This window comes from Podarcis filfolensis, assembly GCF_964270895.1.
Source record: "Podarcis filfolensis genome assembly, chromosome: 7".
Lineage (NCBI taxonomy): Eukaryota > Metazoa > Chordata > Lepidosauria > Squamata > Lacertidae > Podarcis > Podarcis filfolensis.
In genome coordinates, this window is record NC_139603.1 from 68,402,432 (window position 1) to 68,425,041 (window position 22,610).

At 37.7% G+C, this 22,610-nt stretch overlaps 2 protein-coding genes across 10 annotated transcripts in view; one reads left to right on the forward strand and one right to left on the reverse strand.

The window, feature by feature from the left end:
• Positions 1 to 1,065: 1,065 nt before the first annotated feature.
• Positions 1,066 to 22,610, forward strand: part of SPAG1 (sperm associated antigen 1) — a 28,427-nt gene continuing 6,882 nt past the window's right edge. The window contains exons 1-13 of one of the 5 annotated variants that reach the window (XM_083623515.1): positions 1,066 to 1,153; positions 3,639 to 3,780; positions 4,451 to 4,610; positions 4,737 to 4,862; positions 5,638 to 5,705; positions 6,487 to 6,599; positions 7,364 to 7,469; positions 9,697 to 9,827; positions 11,737 to 11,843; positions 13,271 to 13,433; positions 14,910 to 15,329; positions 15,689 to 15,788; positions 18,785 to 18,937. In XM_083623515.1, coding sequence (XP_083479641.1) covers positions 3,641 to 3,780; positions 4,451 to 4,610; positions 4,737 to 4,862; positions 5,638 to 5,705; positions 6,487 to 6,599; positions 7,364 to 7,469; positions 9,697 to 9,827; positions 11,737 to 11,843; positions 13,271 to 13,433; positions 14,910 to 15,329; positions 15,689 to 15,788; positions 18,785 to 18,937 — 1,787 coding nt within the window. In that variant the 5' untranslated portion in view covers positions 1,066 to 1,153; positions 3,639 to 3,640. Of the gene's footprint in view, positions 1,343 to 1,383; positions 1,570 to 3,638; positions 3,781 to 4,450; positions 4,611 to 4,736; positions 4,863 to 5,637; positions 5,706 to 6,486; positions 6,600 to 7,363; positions 7,470 to 9,696; positions 9,828 to 11,736; positions 11,844 to 13,270; positions 13,434 to 14,909; positions 15,330 to 15,688; positions 15,789 to 18,784; positions 18,938 to 22,610 lie in introns of those variants that run through there. The other 4 variants (XM_083623512.1, XM_083623513.1, XM_083623514.1 and 1 more) reach the window with 4 other exon arrangements.
• RNF19A (ring finger protein 19A, RBR E3 ubiquitin protein ligase) overlaps positions 13,614 to 22,610 on the reverse strand; it is a 57,501-nt gene continuing 48,504 nt past the window's right edge. For 2 of the 5 annotated variants that reach the window (XR_014550519.1, XM_083623518.1), the window contains one exon: positions 22,352 to 22,607. The gene's annotated coding sequence lies outside the window, so the exon portion shown is untranslated. Of the gene's footprint in view, positions 13,727 to 18,738; positions 22,608 to 22,610 lie in introns of those variants that run through there. The other 3 variants (XR_014550517.1, XM_083623520.1, XR_014550518.1) reach the window with 3 other exon arrangements.

Here is a 22,610-nt window from a genome sequence, read left to right on the forward strand (position 1 = left end):
CTATATAAAAGAATGAACATGATTACTTACCTGTTTCTTGTTATAGTCAATTTCTATTTTGTGACTTTGTACGATATGTATATCATTGAAAAACCAATTAAAATAGTTAAAAAATCATTTAAGGTCTAATGTGATTGTAGCATCCAAGTCAAACAGGTGGCTAAATCTAGTTGTTAGAATCTCTTATGTTTGAAGGGAAGGAAAGAAGCATGGGGTGATGATCGTGGGTTCAGAACCAGGTTAGTGTAATGGTTAAAAGAATCAGATCTTCAAATGCTTGCTTGACCTTGAAGCTCTCTGAGGGCATCAGACCTATTTTTCTTTAGCTTTGGGTACTTTGCAGAGAACTAATAACTTGTCCTAAATGCCCTGCCATCTGATGTTGCAGAAATAATACAAATTGCTAGCTTACCAGCTGAGTGAAGAACCAAGGATTGTCTCCATTTACTATTCCTATGCCATCAATTTCCAGCAAGCAGATGGAAGAAAGCTGGATCTCTTTTTTTCTATTTTGTGTTAAATTGCAGTGTAACCCTAACATCTACTAAGAAATAAATCCTGTTGAATTTAATTGAGGGTTAGGCTAAGGCTGCAACTCTTAACTCCACCTAGTAGTGTGAGGCCCCATTGATTTAAATAGGATGTTCATCTCCGTGTACAGGGTTAGAATTGTGCTACTACTTGTGTATTCCATTGTGCAGATATTTTGTTTGCCTCCTTGAGCCTACTAATGAAAAGCCACCTTTAAGGCGGCATTTCGGTTGTACTGTTTTTATAGCAGAAGTTTGGTCCTGGGTGTGTTTTTTTAATTATGATGATGCTTTTTAGTTGCTGAACTTCATTGTTTTTATTGCCCACTGATTTTGTTCGGCGAGTGTAAAACACGGTGGAATTGGGATATATTTAGAACAAATTCAATAGACAAGAAGACGAAACGTTAAACCGTTTTTAGATGTACGCTTTAATGAAGTGCGGGAGGAGGGGAACGAGCGCCTGCCTTCACAACGTTGGCAATCCGCCCTTTCCAGAGCGGCGGCGAAGCAGCGTCTCCTTAGCAACCGCCCCGCGCGGCCCTCGGTGGAGACTGTCTTCCTCGGGCGACGGCGCTGAGGTGGTGGTGGGCCGCTCGCCTTCTGCGCATGCGCTTGAGGGGGTACGTTTTGTTGCTCGAGCGAATTCTATTTAAAAAGTGGCTCTCGGCGGGGCCACCTGTAGGGTTTCCCTCAGCGGCGCCGGTTCAAGGCCGCTCCGAGCGGCGAGGGGCGGCGGCAAAGCGTTGCTGGAGTCTCTCTCCTGTGGAAAAGGACGTTGGAGTGGCGGCGTTCGTTGGGGAAGGAAGCAGGTAGGAGCGTCCGGTGCCGGGCAGGGGATGCTGTGTGTGGCCGTTTGAGGATAACGGCAGGAGGAAGAGGGAGGGCGAGGAATCGCGGAGGATGGATGGGGAGGGCTGTGGGAGATCTGGGGGGGCGAGTCTAGGGTGACGCAAACGGGGAAGGTGCGATGATGCTAGAGGCAGCTATAATTGGTAGAACAGGCTTCATAGGGGGGCAAACAGGTGGTGGTGTCAATGTATGTTTTTCTTTCTTTAAAATAAAATTAATTCTGATTTTTCTCTCAGGGTATGCTTTTCTCTGACTGTCTTCACAGCAACCCTGTAAGGTAGGATAGATTGTGGTGGTAATTGGCCTGAAGTCACTCAGCTACATGGGTGTAGCCAGATACCCCCCAAATCAAGCAAATAAATAAAAATACTCAAGTAACTGACCAATCGTGTCACATGGAGCTCAGTTCTGCCCCCCAACATAAATCCTGCCCCCCCCCCACAACATAACTCCTGGCTATGCCTGTGCTCAACCACATGGGCATTTGAAACTGCAAAAAGCCTCAACGGTATATATTACATGGGCAGCATACATGAACAGCTGTTATCTTTCATGCTCCTTTTCCTACCCCCCCCATGGGCGTAGCCAAGGGGGGCAGCTGGCCCCCAATCAATTAAAATCAATACAAATTTGAGGTTCTCCCCCCCCTAACAAAAGCCTGCCCCCCTAACCAAAATCCTGGCTATGCCCATCCCCCCCACCCTCATTGTGAACATAGGGGTGTGACTGCTGTTGCTAAGGTCAGTTCTTGATTTTTGTGTGAATTGGGGCTAAGGCTGTAGAAATTACTTTGATAAAGGGGCGCTGGCTAGGCCCTTAAAATATTCATGGTACAGGCCCCTACCACAAATTTGTATGTGCTGCTTTATACAGATAGATACAAATTTAGACCTCTGGGCACATTTAGATGGTTGGTGGCTGGAGTCTTGCCAGCTCTGCGCTTTACATCTATGCCCAGATGCCCTGTAAGCAAATAAAAGCATTTTATTTATTTATTTTAATTTATTTTTTAAAAAGGAGAGGGAAGGAGATCGGGGACCCAACACAAATGATCCAGTCATTTCAGACTTTCATATAGAATAAAGCAGAATACCTTCAAAATGTTGTTATTTTGGGAGCTTGCTGCATGTACTGAAAAAGTGAGGCTTGCTTCCATGGTGTTGTGAAACTGCGTAGGACAGGGCCTAATTTCAGGAGATGGTGATCTGAAATTTCTGAGCTTTGTGGCTCACTTCAGTACATAGCAACAGTTGCTAGTGGATTATTTATTTATTTGCTGCAACCTGTTTCTTTTTTTTAACTGTAGAGGGCATTGTCCTTGAATTATTCTTTATAAAAAACATATTTCCCCATTACAGTTCTGAAATTGTGTTTTGATGCTACGTTGTAGGCTTAAATGATTCTTGTTTTGTTTTTTATGTTTCAAAATGGGGATGGGTCAAAATTTTCTGGCATTCCATTTTCATGGGAAATTACAGGGTTTGTTTGTTTTTTAATTGATGCTGACATTTTGCATTTGTTAACCAGTACACAGTAAAATACTCAGTTTTCTTATAAACTGTAGCATTATAAACCATGTTCAAGAAATGAGCTTGTAGGTATTCTGTACGATTTGCATAAGGAGAACAGAAGGTAAATAATGTGGAAAATCTTTCACAACAGATAATTCACAAATACACAATGTTCTCTGAACCTATGATTCTCTAAGATCATCAGTCACATAATTTGCAGACAAAATTCAATCAATGGATTTATTTATATACAGAAGGATCTGAGAAGAATTCTCACAAATAGGATTATGTTCAGTTAGTCTGTATTATGGAAAAAAGTTTGACATTCAGATGGCTGCCAAATCTGAATGAACATAAACATTATGAAGTCTGCATTTGGCATGTTGTAATAAAAAGCAACTGTTATTGCAGATGCAAATAAGAAAACAGTGGCTGCAAAGATTTAGAAACAAAAACAGAATTATACATGTGAAAAATTCTGCTGAGGAAATTCTTTTCACTTAATCATGTTTTTTTTTTAGCAGTAGCTATTTATACATATAAGCATTCATGGTGCATAAAGTACTACCCAACAGAAAGTCCTGGTCCTATAAATTGTTCCATTTCAATGGACTGAAGATAGAAGGATTTAAAACAGGTGCATATGTAACATAAGAGATTATAACACATTATTCAGTGAGCTTATGCAATTTCAAAATATATATGAACACTGGGAAAATTTAAATATTACCTTTTATATTTCTAGTTATGAGTGCTGACCAAGTTTCATGCTTGTTAAGCCAAGGAACAACAAAAACATATCAAATTCCTATTGAGCATCTGGACTACAAATTCATTGAAACATGCAAAGATGTTAAACATTTGGAAAAGATTCTTAAGATATTAAGGTAAACATTTAAATTACATATTTATTTTATTATGGTTTACATATTTTTATTCATATTAACTAGAAACTAACAAGGCCACCACTTCTTTTGTAGACCTTGTCAGAAAACTTGTTTAAAAGCTAAATATTGTAATAATTTTAAATAAGTGAAAATAGTTTAGTCTTGCTAGCATGGCATTAGTATAACATAAATTGGTTGTTTGGACTGAGAAGGTGATATATTTATACTAGCTAAGGCTGGGATATTCAGATTTAAGATTTTACAGACCTTTTGGTCATGCAGAATTGAGCCATTGAATGGTTATTGAGCTTAAAAAAGCAATACAAAAACAATACAAAATGTAGCAATGTCAGCTGTAAACTACTTACAAGTCTAGAGCAAATCAAACAAAAATAGTGGAAGTCTTTATCTCAGAAGGGGGGGTGTTATAACAATTCCTGAAGTTAATATTTATGGTTTATGCTTTAAAAATTGCTATTAGTGATATATAATGTTGTATGTGCGGAGGTCCACTCATCCAGCAGGACTTATTCTTTCTCTGCACTCTCTCTTGAGTTTTCCCTAACCTGTCATAGCATATTTTGAGGATGCATGGGGGCTACAGGAGACAGAAGAGAATTCCTGTTGTGCTTACAGAAGCTCGTATAATGTCACATTTATTAATTTTTAGATCTGGTGAAGAAGGTTTCTACCCTGATCTTGTATTATTTTGTGAAAAACGCATTGAGTCTTTGGCTCCAAATAGCAGAGCTCTGCGAAGAGATAAACCTGCAGCCACTGCTTCTGATTTTACTACTGAGGAATGGCAAGAAATAGAGAATGAAATGAAGGTATTCCACTTCTTCATTCTGTAGCATGCTAATTTTGTATGTAACTTTTAAATAACAAATAGTTGTTGCCTGGTAAAAAAACAATTTCAGATTTTGAAATATGTTTATGTTTTCGATTTCTTTCAGAGCTGGATTACCGAAATGAAAGAAGATGAGTATAAAATGCGGTATGCTACAACGGAAGTATTCAGGGAGAAAGTGGAAAATTTGCCACCAGTTCGTAGTTCAGATAGCTCTCTTCCTTCTAGACAGGTGGGAATCTGTGTTTCTATACAATATTCAATATCTATATATGATTTTTTAAAAATGTGTTGTTGGCATCTGACTAAGTCATACCCTGAAGGAGACCCATTGAAATCATGGCCAACTTGTCCCTATTTCAGTAGGTCTACTCTGAGTATGACTTGGTCATATATCAAATGGGAGGGGGGAAACATCTAATAACCCTGGAGAGAAGTACTCCACAATGGAACATTTTGTCACAGGACCCTACTTGATTCAATTCAATTCAGGACCCTACATTTAAATTCTGTGAGTGCCAATCGTGTAAAAGGAAGCTATCAGTAGGTTCAGGGCATCTCAAAGGTTTGCAGAAGTAGGAAAAAAGGACAAACAAACCCCAATCAGCCCAGTGATGGCAGAGCATTCCATGCCCACAAACTGGAGGTGAGGAATGGAAAGCTGGAGGGGGAAGGGGCTGGATTCTTGATGAGATAGCACTCTATGCTGCAATGTTTAATTGCAAGTCCCACTTAGTTATGTATGTTTGCAAATGATATGTTTGCAATTCTCATTTTTTCCCATATGAGAATTTTTAATATCGAAATATTGACATTTATTCTTAGTTGATAAGCACATGATTGTAGAAAGGATAGCAAGTGATTGAGTTACTTACTGAACATATGTGAACTCCAAAACCTCAGTTTGAGGTAGCTAAAACATGTTATAATGCTCATATTACATGAAATGAAAAGTAACAAAACAAATTCTTTGATGAAGCTTATTTTTTTATATCTTCTCATTCCAGAGCAAAACTTCAAGAAATGGTGTAGTAAAGAATAAAAATGTACCAAGGGACTATAGAGAGTGGGATAAGTATGTCAGATACCTTCTGCATATTGTTTAATTCAGTTATTTTCTAATGTTCTATTTAGGTTGGTTTTGAAAAAGGAAGGTTTGTTTCTGTGTTAACATTCCCTTGAAATTCTCAAAATCTCAGAGGGCTAACTATAGACAAATGGTATTCGAAAGTCTAATATTAATGGAGAACTTTACACAAAAATTGCATGTTGGGAGAAAGCATTCTAAATATGATGAGTTGTATTCAACATCATGCTAAGGCAAGTATTTGATTTGTGCAATAATTTTTCCTTGCACAACATCTTGCTTGCCCTGCCAATATCCTCCTTAAATTGTGGTGCCGACACCAGGACACAGTACTCCAGGTATGGTCTTTCCAAGGCAGAATAGAGCAGTACTATTACTTCATTTGATAGGGGCACTATACATCCTAGAATAGCATTAGCCTTTTTGGCAGCTGCATCACACTTTTGACTCACATTAAATGAGTGGTCTACTAAGACACCTAGAGCCTTTCCCACATCTTATATTTGTACAGCTGATTCTTCCTACTTAAGAGTAGAACGTGCCCACTGCTGCAGCTCAGTTGGTTGGAGTGAGGTGCTGATAATGCCAAGATCATGGGTTTGATCCCCATATGGGCCACCTGCATATTCCTACATTGCAGATTAATGGTCCATCATATCCTTAAACTATGTAGGTGTGAAGTCTTGCTATAGTTAAACATACATTTGTATAATTTATGGATGTTTATTATTATAATGTAAATATATTAAATGCTTTTCCATTTTTTAAGGTTTGATGTGGAAAAAGAATGTTCCAAAATTGATGGTTATGAGGAAAATAAGAGTAAACCCAGCTTTAAAACTACTAACAAAGGGTTACCAAAATCTGATATAGACACAACAGGTAGGTTTTCATTCAATACTACAGTGATTTTGGTTGCTGTTGCCTTTTATTGAAAAATAAGAAATCTGCTACTCATAGGAATCCCTGTTTTCAAAAATACTGTGACTTGATGCTCATATAGAATTATGACAATTTTATATGAATTTGTTTATCAGTATTGTATGCATTGTCAGTAACTCCTTTATATATCCAATGTCTGCCTATCCTTTCCCAGAAACATTTACCCCCATTTTACCATGTTACTTCAAAATTCAGTAATGTAGTCAGTACTGCTGGATTACAGTATTTAAAAATCCTGTGTTTTTGATTGCATAATTCTGCTAAGGTAGTAGATAAATCAGCAATATAGCTAGAAAACATTTTTTTGTAAACAGGGTTTTAAAATGTTATAACCCTTACCTTGAAAAAAATAGTATACCCTTAAACAATAAAGCAAAAAAATCCAAAGTGTAATTTCAACCACTGCCTACTTTGACTGCCACTAGTATTTCAGGATCTCAGAGGTGCTTCCCAGCCTTGTTACAGGAGTTCCTTTTAACTGGACAGACTAATAATTAAATTTGTTACCTTCTGTACACAAAGTATGTGTTCAACTATTGAGATATAGCATGTTGCCTGAAGTGGGTGGAGACTCAAATCAACACAACAGAGCACTTGTCTTTTACAATATTCCCTCTCTCTTATTATTTCTCTGTAGTGTTAAAGAGAAATTTTGGTTTTGCCTGCAATTTTTCTTCCTTTAATATGTAATAGATATTTTCTAGGTTTGACTACAAAGGAAAAAATCTTCATTGCTAATCGTGAAAAAGAAAAAGGAAATGAAGCATTTGTTACAGGAGACTACAAAGAAGCCGTTATCTACTATACTCGGTGAGTCATCCATAGTAATTATTAGCCTGCTGCAGTAGCAATAATAATAATAATAATAATAATAATAATAATATTTATTTATTTATTTATTTATTTATTTATACATACCCTGCCCATCTGGGCAGCTTCCAGCAAAATATTAAAATACAGTAGCAACCTGGATGCAAGGCAGGCATTAATATGTAGTCTTAAAAGTTACAACTTTCACTTAAAAAATCATTTAGCTGCTTCACTATCAACTTCGTTGTTTAAAAGTGGTTTAAACAAAATTTGTACTAGTATACATACCGTATTTTTCGCTCTATAAGACGCACCAGACCACAAGACGCACCTAGTTTTTGGAGGAGGAAAACAATAAAAAAAATATTCTGAATCTCAGAAGCCAGAACAGCGAGAGGGATCGCTGCGCAGTGAAAGCAGCAATCCCTCTTGTTGTTCTGGCTTCTGGGATAGCTGCGCAGCTTGCATTCGCTCCATAAGACGCACACACATTTCCCCTTACTTTTTAGGAGGGAAAAAGTGAGTCTTATAGAGCAAAAAATACGGTATATCAGTTTTATGGTATGCATTTTTCTGTGTATATGTTGTTTAGCCACACAGTAACCCTCACAATAAGGCATTCTAGACTGAGACTGTGTACTGACAAAAACCTCAGGAACTTGAAAGTGCGACATGACACTATTTTTTTGCCTTCTTATCCTGTCCTATTAGGCAGCAAAAATGGCTTAGACTGATCCTGATTGTATTGAATATGTTATATATAGATGCCTTCTTACTGGTGGTCTTTGCAGTTGTGCTGGGCTTCGTTGGAGGTTTGAAACCCGGCATAACTGTGGGGATGACTCCCACCCTCCTCCAGTTCCAAATTTGTAGGTGGAGAACTAGAATTTGTTTTGGCACTGGACAGCTGATGCACTTGATGTACCCCTGCTGCCCATTACCCAAATGAGCCTATGCCAACCTTCACCTCCAAAGCCAGAGAGAAAACTTGTGCTTGTTTAGGTACTAGGCAGCAGAGGCACTTTGTGAATCTTTAACTGACCAAGGCCAACATGGCAGGCCACAGCCTTCATCTTCAGCTTGGAGTTGGGGGTGGGTGCAACTTAGTTTGCTCTGTAACTCAGTGCAGTTGCAGGGGATTATCCCAGCTCTACCTTCACTTCTAAGCTGGAGAGTTCATCATCGTTGACATATGTAACTTTTGTGATGACAAGGGTGACGGGCAGAATTGTAGATCACTTGGCCTTTCTTACATGCTTTATCATATAGTCTTCATATTATAATCGCTTTATGACTTGTAGTCAATTTTCTGCACTGAGTTGCATGAGATCAATAGAGAATGAAAATGGTTAGGTAACTACGGAAAATAATTTGTCCCTCTTTAGGCTTTTATGTGTATTCTTTATCTTCCTTTGCCATTTTCATTAGCAGATGGGAGGCCTCACCCACTCTGTTGTTTTTTTAAATAATTTTTTAATTAATTTTCCAACATATATCCAAACACAACACAACTGACAATACACAAACAAACAAACATACAAACACGTATACTTTCATAACCTCTTTTTCTTAAACCTTATTTCAACGACTTCCCCATACCTCCCTTTTCTGCATCCCTGTTTTAAACTTTTCCAGCAACCCCTAATTTCAATCACTTATAATTCACTTTCTTTAATCCTTTTTCTCTTACCCAATTATTTGTCACTGCAATTCTGTTTTACATTACCCATAACATTTTAGCACTCATTAATTTTACAACAGTTCTTAAGATAAGTTTTGAATTTCTTCCAATCTTCTTCCACCGTCTCTTTTCCTTGGTCACGGATTCTGCCAGTCATCTCAGCCAATCCCATATAGTCTATCACCTTCGTCTGCCACTCTTCCAGCGTGGGTAGTTCTTGTGTCTTCCAATACTTTGCTAAAAGAACTCTTGCTGCTGTTGTAGCATACATAAAGAACGTCCTATCTTTCCTTGACACCAATTGGCCTACCATGCCCAGGAGAAAGGGCCTCACCCACTCTGATTGGATCTTTTACTCTTTTGACCTGTACTTGTTTTCATTTGTACTCTGTACAGTACTGTAACACTCCTATCTTTTTCATTCTTGGGTCTTCTGGCTTTACTTTGTAACAACATCCCCGCACCTTAGGCTTTAAGGAATCACCTGACTCTTTTCTGAAGTGCCTGTGTTCATTTCAGCCTGCCTAATGCCTCAGTATTTTGCAGGAGCATATCTGCCTTCCCCACTGTGGCTGCATACAATAATAAAGCTCAGGCAGAAATCAAACTTCAGAATTGGCATGTTGCTCATCAGGATTGTGAGACAGTGTTAAAAATGGACCCTGAAAACATAAAAGGTAAAATTAAAGAAATCACTTTTGAGAAATTAATGCTAGCAAAAAATCTTTTTAAATTAATGGAGCAAAATCAGCATAGGTGACAAACACGGGTTTTTGAAATTTGTGGATGGCATTCTGTGGAATAACCGCTCTCAGTTTTTTATTTTTCCACTTCTGCTATAGCGGGAAATGAATTGTTCAGCACATAGTGGCTTAGTACCCATGCTAAGTGCTTTACATGGTTTAGTGGAAGGGAATTTATGGGGGTACAGTATCTGTGATTTGCTATTAGAACCCTGAATATTTTCCCACTCATCTCCAATATTCACTGTAAAAGCTTGTATCCCTTCAATTCAAGGTAAATTCCGAGACAGGGCTAGCCAGGCGATGGTGGGAAAAGTTTATTCCAAGCAACAAGAGTTCCCCTTCCAACTATTAATCAGCTGAAGGAAGTTCAGTCTACTTTGTCTAAAGCAATTTATTGCAATCCTGACAGATGAAAAGTTGGCTTTTTCTATACAATGTAAAAGGGAAGTCCCCACATGTCTAGGTACTGCCTTTTCCTAGCACCAAACTAAGTAAATAAAAAGGGAGAATAACAGAGCAATCCTACAGAGATCCAGGGAAGCACAAGAGTCTAAGCACAAAATAGGACATAAAGTGGTGCTGGTGGACTTATTTCCTTTATTCCTATCCCCAGTTGGTTTCAGTAGGAGGGAAGTTATGCTAGTTCCAGTGTTGGCATAGTTTGTATAAAACTTGCCACTACTGCAATGAAGAGGCATCCAGGAGTGGAACTCCTCCACCTGGTGAGGAAGGGATTCAGGATTCCGCAGCTGCCTTTCCTGGGAGTGTAGAATTCCTCCTGGAATTATGCTTACACCTTTAAGAGATAGTTGGCCTCTCCCACTCACAGCAACTGTTGTCTCTTTTGCTCTGTTTTCCCATAACAAGTGATTGTGTACAGATACAGCATTTTTAATTTATGTGTCCATGCCATGCAATTATCATACATGCATATACCATGTGGGAGACTTTTTATAGTGCGGTTGTTGGACTAGGACCAGGGAAACCTGGCTTCAAGGTTAGCCCACTTTACAGATCATTTTGACAATAAAACTGGGGAGTAACATAAGCCACCCCAAGGTCCTTGGAGGAAGAACAGCATAAAAATATAATGAATAAATAAGAAACAATGCCATGTTACATTATATAGGTTATTGCAGCTGTAATCACATCTCTTTCAGTGGGTTAATTTTTGGTAACAGATTATACTTTGATGGGAGACTGGGACAGACTAGAAATTTAGTGGAATAATTACAGTATTAAAATAAGGGTTGAGGATCTTTTTTCAACCTGAGGGCCTCATTCGCTCTTGGGCAGCCTTATAGGACCTCGTGCCATTGATGGGCAAGACCAGAGGCAAAAGTGGGCTAAGCAACTACTGCCATTTTTGCCTTGTGTATTGTAGGTTGGCTTCTTCACACTCGCACATCTCTCTGTATTCTCCATTGAGGAAGCAAGAAGCCTTATCGGAGTTAAGGACACATTCCAGCCAGGCAAAAACACTAGAGTGGGCTGTAAAGAAGGATTGGTGATGGGTGTGGTTCAGGAGGGGGTGTGGGCTGGGGAGAACCTCAGGGGCCAGATGGAGTGGCCTGGAGGGCTGCATTTGGCCCCTCGGCCTGAGGTTCTGCATGCCTGTACTAAAATGGATCCTTATATGTAAAGATGGTTTGTCTGCGTCAAATTGAAATTATTTTTAAACCATTCCTCTTTATTACAAAGTTATATTGCAATAGTTGCAAGTTATTATATAATTAATGCAGAATTATTTTACATTTCCACTATTTCACATTATATTGACATATTTATTATGTAACTTAGAATATTGCAATAAAATAATGCATTCTCTATTGATCTGCAGCTTTTATGCGCCGTGCCACTGTTTACACTAATCTACATAATTTCAAAGCAGCTGCAGAAGATTTGAAGAAAGTGTTACATATTGAGCCAGAAAATGCTATTGCTAAGGTAAGTATTAATTGTTGACTTCATGGACGTATTGTAAACTATGGATACCGTTTGTATTAGACATATTTACTATTGAAAGATGGTACACAATGAAATATATCTAATACAAATACTGTATTTGATACAAATACTGCCATCCCACAGATGACAGCAGGTTAAACTGGTTTTTCAAAAGGGAAAAAAGCAATAAGTTTCCATCAGCTGATCCAGAGTGGAGAGCCCACCACTCACCCAACTATTACAATACCATATTTCTCCCAATTTTGATGCTGCTCTGCAAGCTAAGTTATCTGATTTGGAGGGAATGTCACACAGAAATAATCTGCACATTTTGAGGGTTCAAGAGAGATCTGAGCAATTGATTACCTCTGTGGTTGTAGCCACTCTGTTGTGGATATTGCTATGGTTCTGTACACTGAGTTGGCCAATTGCAGCCCAGTTCCTTCCAGAATGAGTATCTCAAGTTCCAGTGGCATAGCATGGCTTTCAATAAATCCTGTAGCCCTCAACCAGTGGAGTACAAGATTGCTGGCTGAGCCATTTGCAGCAGAATGAGTGGGGCAATCTGGTATTGTGTATGCTGGGGATGTGGTATTGTGAGTTCATTGGCTCCCTATGTGGGTGTTGTCACTGGCACCGTCCCTGATTGGTGGGCTTTGGTAGTGTTTCTCTTGACACGGAAGGCATGTCAGCCTGCAGCCTATTTTCCTCACTCTGTTTTAGTGCAGGTGACCTAAGTACCACATACATGTCAGGAGAAGTATGGTAACGTATAATTGCTCCACACAATTTATATTTATTTATTAAATTTCTATACCACCCTTTGTCTGAGGATTACAGGGTGGTTTACCAATTACACATGATGAATTTAATATAGAAGATATTCTAAAACAGAGTCTAGTTTTTCTTGCCCTTTCAGTTGGTGAATGATCTTTGTGCCAAACTGAGAGAGAAATCCTGAGCCGATTTCTAATGATGAGCTATAGTCAGTCTGGTTCCAAAGGCCATCTTGATAGGCTGATAGTAATGAAAGCATCAAACAAACTGTATTCAGTAATATCAATTGTGGTACTAAACCAGCTGCCTCATTCAGAATTTTATACATTTCTACTTTAACAATCTCCCACTACAGATAATTTAAAGCACCACTCCCAATATAATATTCCTACATTTACAACTGTATTACTTAAATTTATTTGAGAACTACTATTGTACTGAACAGGTTCTTTTTAAATAGAATTTCCTATAGAGGTATATGTACTTTCAGTTCTAAGTACTTTGGTTCTGATCTCACTTCTGACACTAGGTTCTCTAATTTTCTCCTTTTGCAATTACAGTATTATGTAATGTTGAAAATGTTGAGTGTATCTTTCAGTGGTGGAAGAATTATTATTAAAATAAAAATAAATATTGCTATATTACTGCAGAAAAACTTGTTGGATATTGAGAAGAAGCTGAAAGAGTTGGAACCTATTTCTCAAACTAATAGCAAGGGGAAAAAAATACTTATTCAAGATATAGAAGACTCAGATGGTGATGAAGAACTAGGAGGAAATGAAGCAGAATGTGAAAATGGCAGTGGAGATAAAAGTAATTTTAACTTGTTAATTGTTAATGGAAGGACATGGAGCTGACTGTAGTGTCACCTCACTGGAAGATAGTACTGCACATCACATCATAGTACTGCACTGCAGTGTGAGATTCCAGGGGTTGCAGGCACTTACGCAGGGTTCGTGTTTTCTTCGGAATGAGGCACAGTGGAGACTGAGGTGTCTTTATGATATATGTTTTATTTACACATATATATGTATACCTGAGCCTATGATGGAGGGGTTCACAGCATTAACATCCCAAGAGGGTCTTGCTTCCCCGATAGCTGTGGCCTGGAATTCAAACAGAAATCAAATATCTCTCTGATTCACCAGCTTCCCAACTTGTTTGTGTACAGTACTTAGACATACTTTCAATCTGTAATATTGCACATTATTCCCCACCCACTCCAATTTTCCTTTAAAAAGTTTTCATAGCATAACCTTGAACAGTTGTTTTTCATATGTCTTTTAACAGTAGATTTGCAGACACTGGAGCTGTTTTAAGAGGGAAACTCTCATAAAGTTGTGGTCTTCTATTTTTGGTTTAAGATGGTATTAAACAATTTTGTTTAATATTTTGTGTTTAGATAAGTAAGAAATAAACATGTTCAATATTGCAAGTTTTACTTTTAAAATCTGGAATTATTTGTTTTAGGAAGATGCTGCAAAATGATTATTTCACCTTTTTACGATCTCTTTAAAATGTCATTCTCTTTAAGATGATTATTTCATACTATTATAGGGGCTAACAGAGATACAGCATATGGTAAATCTGTTTATCTGCTATACATTTTATATATTGAATATTCATCAAGTTTCTAAAACTGATCTCCAAATTGTTCACTTTAAGCAATCTATTCCTTTTTTCAGATAGTAGCAAGTGAATACAGCTCTACTAGTATAAAAACTGTTAATTGGTTTATCCAGTACCATTTTGGCCCCTGCTATCTATTCTAGACCATTTGGATATGAATAGAAAGCCTTTTTGAAATAAAGGGTAGAAGAATTTATCCTTACCTTTTAGTGGACCTGAAATTGTATGTGAAACTTCACAATACAGAACATGGCTTAATCTTTTTATATGTTTGATATAGTCTCAAAAAGGTAGGTTGCAACTCTGACTTGAAATGCAGTTGTGATTTGCTGTCTAATTTGCTTGTCAGGCCAAATTTTAAGTTGAGCATCTAGTATTTAAAAGGTTAATTTCAAGGTGATTGTATACCATTCAGAAGAGAGTAGTGCCAGTTCTTAAAAAATACTGATTTGACGGTGTTAAATTCCCACGATGGCAAACCATTTATACTTAGCTGTGCAGTCTAAAAAGACTGCAGAAAATGTTATCTTTCATTGAATTCATTTCAGTAAGCTAATATGTGTGATATACCGGTACATGCTTTTAATCCACCCCTCCTTTGCTTTTACAATGGTTCCTTCTGATGATGCAGTCTAACCTAGCCGATTAACTTCCTTGTAGAAACTGCTGTGCTAGTGGGAGGAGAGATCACAACTGAGAAGACAGAAATGGGGAATGCACAAAAGAAGTTTCCCAGCAAAGGAGATGGCTGTAAATGGGAACACAAGGAAGCACAGAAGCTCAGAGACCCTTTGGAGAATAGTGTTAAAAAAGGCACACCTGAAAAAAAGACAGCCAAGGTTTTACGGGATTCTGAAAATGAAGTAAATGGCTATCTGGGCAGTGACAAAAATAATAGTGAAAACAAGGAAGTAATACAGAAAAATGCAGAATCTTCAGCAGCTGGAAAAAACAGTTCTACTTTGCTCCCTTCCACTGCAGCAAAACTGAAAGCTGAAGGAAATGAATTATTTAAAAATGGACAATTTGGAGAGGCCGTCCTCAGATACTCAGAAGCAATTGAAAATGTAATTAGTTCTGGTGAGTTATATCTTTATGCAGTTCTTATGGTGATTTTAAAATGTCTCCTTTCTTCAATTAATATATTTCTAGGAGAAAGCTGCATTTCTCTGTAATAATTATGTAGTTGTGAAAATATTCATATACAGTTGCCATGAGAATCAGATTTATTGTGTAGAATTTCATTGTAACTGAGTTTGGCTGCATATTAAAGCAGTAGGATGTATTTATAGGTGATCCACTAAAAAAAAATCCTTGAAGCTTTGCTTCATCAGCACAATTGCACTACTGCAATGCAACTTACAATCTAATGAAGTATTTTATACTAATAAAACTTGATTTCAGTGATCATAATCCACTGTAATTTTTTGTAATTTAAGGAATCCAAAGTCCAGAGGATCTAAGTATTTTGTATTCAAACAGAGCAGCATGTTACCTAAAAGAAGGAAACTGTGTTGACTGCATTCAAGACTGTAACAGGTAAATACCAATCTTACGCAGATAAACAATTCCCCCCCCTCCATGATTAAAAAAGCATTTAACCTTCCTTTAAAGAGTTTAAACAGTTTGAAATGTGTAACCCCTATGAATATGATAGTATGTGTTTCGTCAGAATGTGTTGGAAATCACTTCCTTGCTAAGAGGGAGGAAGATGAGAAAGACAGTTAATATTTCTCCAAGTTATATAAACATGTAAGGTTGGTTTGAATGTAAAATTAAAGCAAGTTCATTACAGAATTGTTAGTTCCTATAGCTATTAATGTATTTTCCATTTGATACCTGAGCCTAGAATTATGTTTGATATTATCCAGAACGTTTTTAAGTAGTTGCATCATAATTGCAACATGACTGCAATTGTGTTGCAATGGTTCCCAGAAAACACATTATTGGTCTCTTACGTATGGTGCAGTATAGGGTATAGTTCTGAAGGCAAATGTCTTGAATCCTTTCTCTCATCTAGAACATGAGGGGAAGGGTGTAGCTCAGTGATAGAGTATCTGCTTTTGCATGCTGAAAGTCCCAGGTGCGGTTCTTGGCACCTCCAGATAGGAGTGGGAATGTTCGCAGTTTGAAACCTAGGGAAGTCGTCATCAGTCTGTGTATACAATACTGACCTAGATTGACTAATGATCTTACTCAATACAAGGCAGCTTCATATATTCCCAACTTGCTGCTGGCTTTTCTAAAATGTATCCTCTTATACAGTGAATGTATTTAATCAGTATCTAATGAGTTAGACATAGCAGCAGAGCTATAGCTGTCCAGGCCTTGCCTTGTTAAATGTAGACATTAGACGGTCAATGTATTTTATACAGGGGTAGCCAGTGTGATGCCTTCCAGGTGTTATTAGACTGCACTACCTGTCAGCCTCAGGCAGCATGGTCATGATGAGGAATGATTGGAGTTGTAATCCAATAACGCCTGGACTCTGGAGGATGCCATGTTAGGATTTCTGATTTAATTTCTGTTTTAATATAGTTAAATTTCTGATTTAATAAGCATTTTTGGATCACAGTTTTCTTTAATAGCTCTTGAATCTCACAGGCAACATATAATTCATAATTGTTAGGCAACTCACACAAGCTTTCAGGTGTCAGAGTTGTCCAAGACAACTAATCATTGTTATATAAAAATAAGTACAAAATAGGTTGGCATCTTTAATTGCACCAACTTTTGTTGGTTTAGAAATTTGAGAGTTTTAGAAGTTACAAAGAACTTGTAGTAATGGGTAGTGATAACACTGGAGACAGTGCTTAACTCTGTCATTACTCACTGCTCAGAACTCTGCCTTGAAAATAATGGACAGATAGTGTAATCATAAAATTCTTTTCTGAGAAATTTTTGTTACTTAATGCTGAATGAGCTAAGAAGGATGAGCGGTAGAAGTAGGGACCAGTTTTAAATATTAAAACTGTATCCCAAATTACTGAATGGTGTGATTGGCGAGTCTATTTTCTAAATATTCTCCAGGGGAGGAATGGAATTATCTGATCCTTCAGGAGGGGCTCAAAAAAGGAAATCACCAGAAAATTCTCAGAAAATTCTTTGAGAAATTTCAGCTGAGCCACTCACCCACCTGCTGAAGTTCCTCACCACTGAAACTATGAAGATAGGCTTGAAAGTTGTGTGCAGTGCTTTAAGTCTTAGAAGGCAGAGAGTGGGCACAGCAGGATTTCCAGAGCTAAGAACCTTGGTTTGGTGTTTTGTATAACTCTTGTCCCTCCCTATGATTACCTGACACATAATAAATTATGCAAACAGGGGAAATAATTCTAAACAGTCTTAATTTGCATAATTTATATAAGCCACAGAACTCAGCTTTTCTTGATTCAAAATGTTGATTTGAATTGAAGTCCTACCTAGCATTGTTCATATTATTACATAAATGCTTAGAATTCTCAGAACAAGTGCTTCTCCCTCCATTATAAAAATTCCCAAATGTTGGATGTTACTCTTTTATGGTATCTTTATTAAAGCTACAGAGTTCATCATCATATGGGATGAACCATTTGTAGGTAAATTCAGTATATATCAGTATTGTGTATCTTCATGTAGGGGTGACAAATTCAGGTAATATTACTTGTAAAGATAATTTGGACCAAGTAATTGGCAGTTGTGTATATTGCAAGGAGACAGTAATAAATAAATACTTTTTTCAGCTATTAGGCTCTGGGTATACAGTGGTACCTCTAGTTATGGACTTAATCCGTCCACACCCCCAAAAGTCTGCAACTAGAGCGCCTCTTCCGCACATCAGGGCGCAATGAAGCACTTCTGGGCATGCACACGTGGTGAACCCGGAGTAAACACTTCCAGGTTTGCCGCGTTGTAAGCTGAAAGTCTGTAACAAGAGTGGAACGCAACAAGAGGCACCACTGTATTTTGTACCTGTACATACTGAATGTTATGCAACTATAACAGTCTGCAAGCTATATAGATATAGATACAGATGACAACAACAACTACTAGTACTAATAATAATAATACAATTTATTATTTATACCCCGTCCATCTGGCTGGGTTTCCAGGGATGGGGAATCTGTGGCCCTCCAGAAGTTGTTGAACTCCAACTCCCACCAGCCTCAGCCAACATGGCCAATGGTCAGGGATGATAGGAGCTGTAGTCCAGTAGCATCTGGAGGGCCATAAATTCCCTACTCCTGACCTAGATACTACTTTAAGCGCGATAACCATTAATCCTCTGAGTTGCTTCTCTGCTAATAAGTATCACTCAGTTTAAATCTGTCTCTTATCTATATGATTAATAGACTTTCCTTTATATTGTCCCAATATAAAAAATAATATAATAAAATAGCAATAGACGGCTTGGTACATTATTTCCTTTTCCTTCGATTTATTTTAGGATAGGCCCGTATCTGAAATATACATGTTTATAAGCGTATCAAAATTCTGCATTTTTGTGTGTGTGTTTTTCTTTCAAGTATTTGTAATAACTTCTGGCCATTTGTCCTTAGTGCACTAGAACTTCATCCATATTCTCTGAAACCTCTTCTGCGTCGAGCAATGGCCTATGAGTCTATGGAACGATATCGGCAGGCATATGTTGATTATAAAACAGTACTACAAATAGACAGTGGAATCCAGGTAGCAAATGACAGTGTTAACAGGTAAAACCATTTATAACATGAACATAAAATTGTAGCATACCAATGTGGAACCGACTACAAGCTTCAGTGTCAGTTCATCTAAATGGACTTCATATACTGATCTGTTGAATGGGGACCAAAATCTTTTGTGGCCAGGTGCCTGTTTAGTGATAATCTAATTCTGGATATATATAGCCATATGATGGGTAGAAATAATTAAAAATGGGGGCTGTATACTGCTTCCTTTACTGCATACCCTCCTTTTAAAATTATCTATTATTTTTTGTGCTGTTTTTAGTTGCTTTTATTCTGTTCTGTACATTACCTTGCGATATATATGTGGAAGGTGATTTAGTAAATATGCCTTATTTAGTAGTAGTGGTTTTGATGTAAAATGGTTTGGAGTCACCCAGGTTGGTGAACCTGAGGGAATTAATTATACATTTGTCTGGAGAATGTAAGGATTTCATGGCTGCATGACCACCATGGGTCAGTCTCAATCATTATTGAGCTTCATGCTTCTGGCAGGTTAAAATGTTGATATGGTGTTTTGTACTTGACAGAATGATGGGTTCTAGGGAACTTGATGTGGTCCCCTTATAATGAACAGATTGCTGCCTCACAGCGTTAAGGTTCACTGCGACCTCTAATCTCTGCAGGGGTGGGGAACCGATTTAGAACAGTTTGCCTGAGAATGGATACATCCAAACGGATTCTTGGTGCTTCTTTGGGAGTTTTCTATTTCCAGTGTCTAGCAGTCCTGTTGGACCCCTAGCCTACCTCCAGAATGGGGAAATGACTAGGGCAGTTGACATGATTGCTTCTAAATCTCTACTTCACTTTTTAAAGCCCAGCTCCACAGTTTCTGGGATGATTGAAACAGTGATATAGCAGATACATCAGCTACACACACACAGTGGTGAAATATTCAAAGTGAATCCAACCCAACATGGACTAGAACCCATTTTCAGACTCTTTGGTGGTACTCAGTGGTAGTAGTGATGGTGGCTATTAAATGTTACTGTTCCATCATAATTTGGTCCGTGTGATTTTGGCAAGTGTAGCTTTTCCGAGTGGTGAAAGGGCATTTACCCTTACTGTAACTGATTTCATAGAATATTATAAACATATAATTGTAAAGTTTGAAGGGACCCCAAGAGACATCTCATCCAACCCCCCCTTCAATACAGGAATCTTTTTGCCTAATGTGGGGCTGAAACCCACAACCCTGAGATTAAGAGTCTTATGCTCTAACAACTGGTCTGTTGTCTACGCTTGTTTACAAGACAGTTCCTGCATGAAGTGGCTCACATCCACCCTGTCTTGAATGCCATAGTAATTGCAGAATCATTATGTGCATTTAGAACTCTTGCTCACCCTGTTATTATGGATACACTTCAGCTTGTGCATCATTGGAGGTTTGAAGTCTACAACAGGCAAGGATAGATTGTACACATAATAGCCTTATACCTCCAAGGATCTTGCAGCAAGAGGTGGAACGATTGGTTGGGTGAATCAGTAAATGCTTCTTTGAAAGAAGGCAGGAAAGGAAGTTATGGTGAAAAGGTGACTGGCAATGTTTTCTTAGATGCCACCAGTCTGGGCAATTAGTCGTCTGTGTCCTGCATACCATTTTTGGGCAAAGTGCTTAAGCATCTAGTGATGGCACCCAGCAGCAACAAATATTTATTACGGTTGTAAACCAGCATAAATGACACCCAAATTCTTTATATTTCTAGATGGTAGAGGGTATTTAGATCCTTTTCAGTCTGGTTTCTTGTTTGGATTTGGGACAGAGACTACTTTGGTTGTCCTGGTAGGTGAGCTTCATAGAGAACTGAATAAGCAAATGGTGTCCCTCTTGGACAGATGATTTCAATGACTGCTGAAGACTTATGTTTTTGCCCAGGCTTTCCCTGACTCATAAAGTTTTACAAATCCAGATTTCTGCTTTATTTGCTTTTATGTGTTTTTCTATTTCTTGCGGGTTTAGGTTGTGTTATTGTTTTAATGAAATATTGTTCCTTTTTAGACTGTATACCATTAGTTTTTTAAAAATACTAAGTGATATATACGTACATGTTTTTAAATAAAATATGCATATAATCTTGTGCAACATCCTTTTCTGTGGATGTAACTCCCATGTTGCTGGGTATATTTGTACGAAGAAGTCTGCATGTATTGGAGCAGAATACCATTGCAGAGGTTTGCTATGAATGTAGCTTTCAAAATGAAACTATTTGGCCTAAACATCTTGATTAATGTACTAATAAGTTCATTTTATTGCTGTGATAACTGTATTGGCACAATAAATTTAGTGCAGTTTTAGTTTTCCCGTAAATTGATCTCTAGTGTACTGCCAGATTTAATCTTAAGATCTGTACTGTACATTACTGTATTAATAGGGAGCCTTTAAGAAAAGTGGTTTGTTGTTGACCACTCAGTTAAGTGTTTCTTGCACTAAAGGCCAATTATTAATGTACATAATATATCTATATGTCTGTCACCACTGAAAGTCTAATATTAGTTTTGAGGAACCATAATAATAACCCCACTTCACTTTTGGGACACACTACTTGGAAACTGAACTGACATGCCCATTAGGCAGCTATCTACCAAGATCTGCTACTGTAAAGTTTTCCCCCCCTTTCCTAGCCCACTTTAATAACACCCAGTTATTAAAAAGGGGGTAATCATTAAAAATAATAATTTTCAAGTTATAAAACTGCTTATATATAATAAATAATTCCCTTTTATTTTTGTCACCTGATATGATTATACATGTCTCTTAAGTGCTATCAATTTTAGTTCATGTTTTAAGTTTTATTAAAGATGGCTCTTGTGATTTCTCAAGATACTATTTTTCCATCATTTCTCCAAACAAGAGCTTAGGTTCATAACACTGGAATTTTAATGAGTTTACAGTTGGAGCTTTGTAAGAGTTTAACATTCCAACACTAAGTCATATGTGCAATATTTCCATTTTATCTTGTATTCATCACACTGAATTACACAAAACATTGTAGGCCATACAATGTATTTTAGACTAGCTTGGATAGCCTTTTGTACTGTGGTGGTCTGGTGCAGATGTAAACTATTTGAAACTAAATCCTGTGATATTTAAAGAAATAAACAGTGTTCATGGCATGTCCATCAGTCTTTGAAAAGTGCTTGAGAGATTTGTGTCTTGCTTTGGTTAAACAGAAAATGTTTTATTCCATATTTGCTTTGAGAAATGGTGGGAAGCACCCAGTGTTAATAGACCCACTGAAAACCTTGGGCTTAACATAACTTGCCCATTGATTTCAGTTGTCCTGCTCTGAATATGACTGACATCAAATATCACTGAATATATTTAATTGGGGCTATGTATATTCAGGTGTTTTCTGTCATGTGAAATAGATGAAGTAGAAATTGGAGGTCATAAACTTAGGATTTCCATTCTTTTCATCTTATATTTGCATTTAGATGTTTTAAGAATTACTCCAAATACCTTCTACTTTCTTGCTTCTTATGATGGCTTCTCCTGCGTAATTCTGAACACATGGACTCCCCAGCCCCTCTCTAGGTCTTACTTATGCTTTTGCTTCACTGCTTATTGCTCTCTTCCTGGCAACCCATCTCCTTATTTCAGCTGCTTCCTTCTCCTTCTGGTAATTCATTTTCAGCTTGCAAAGTATTTGTTTCTGCACTA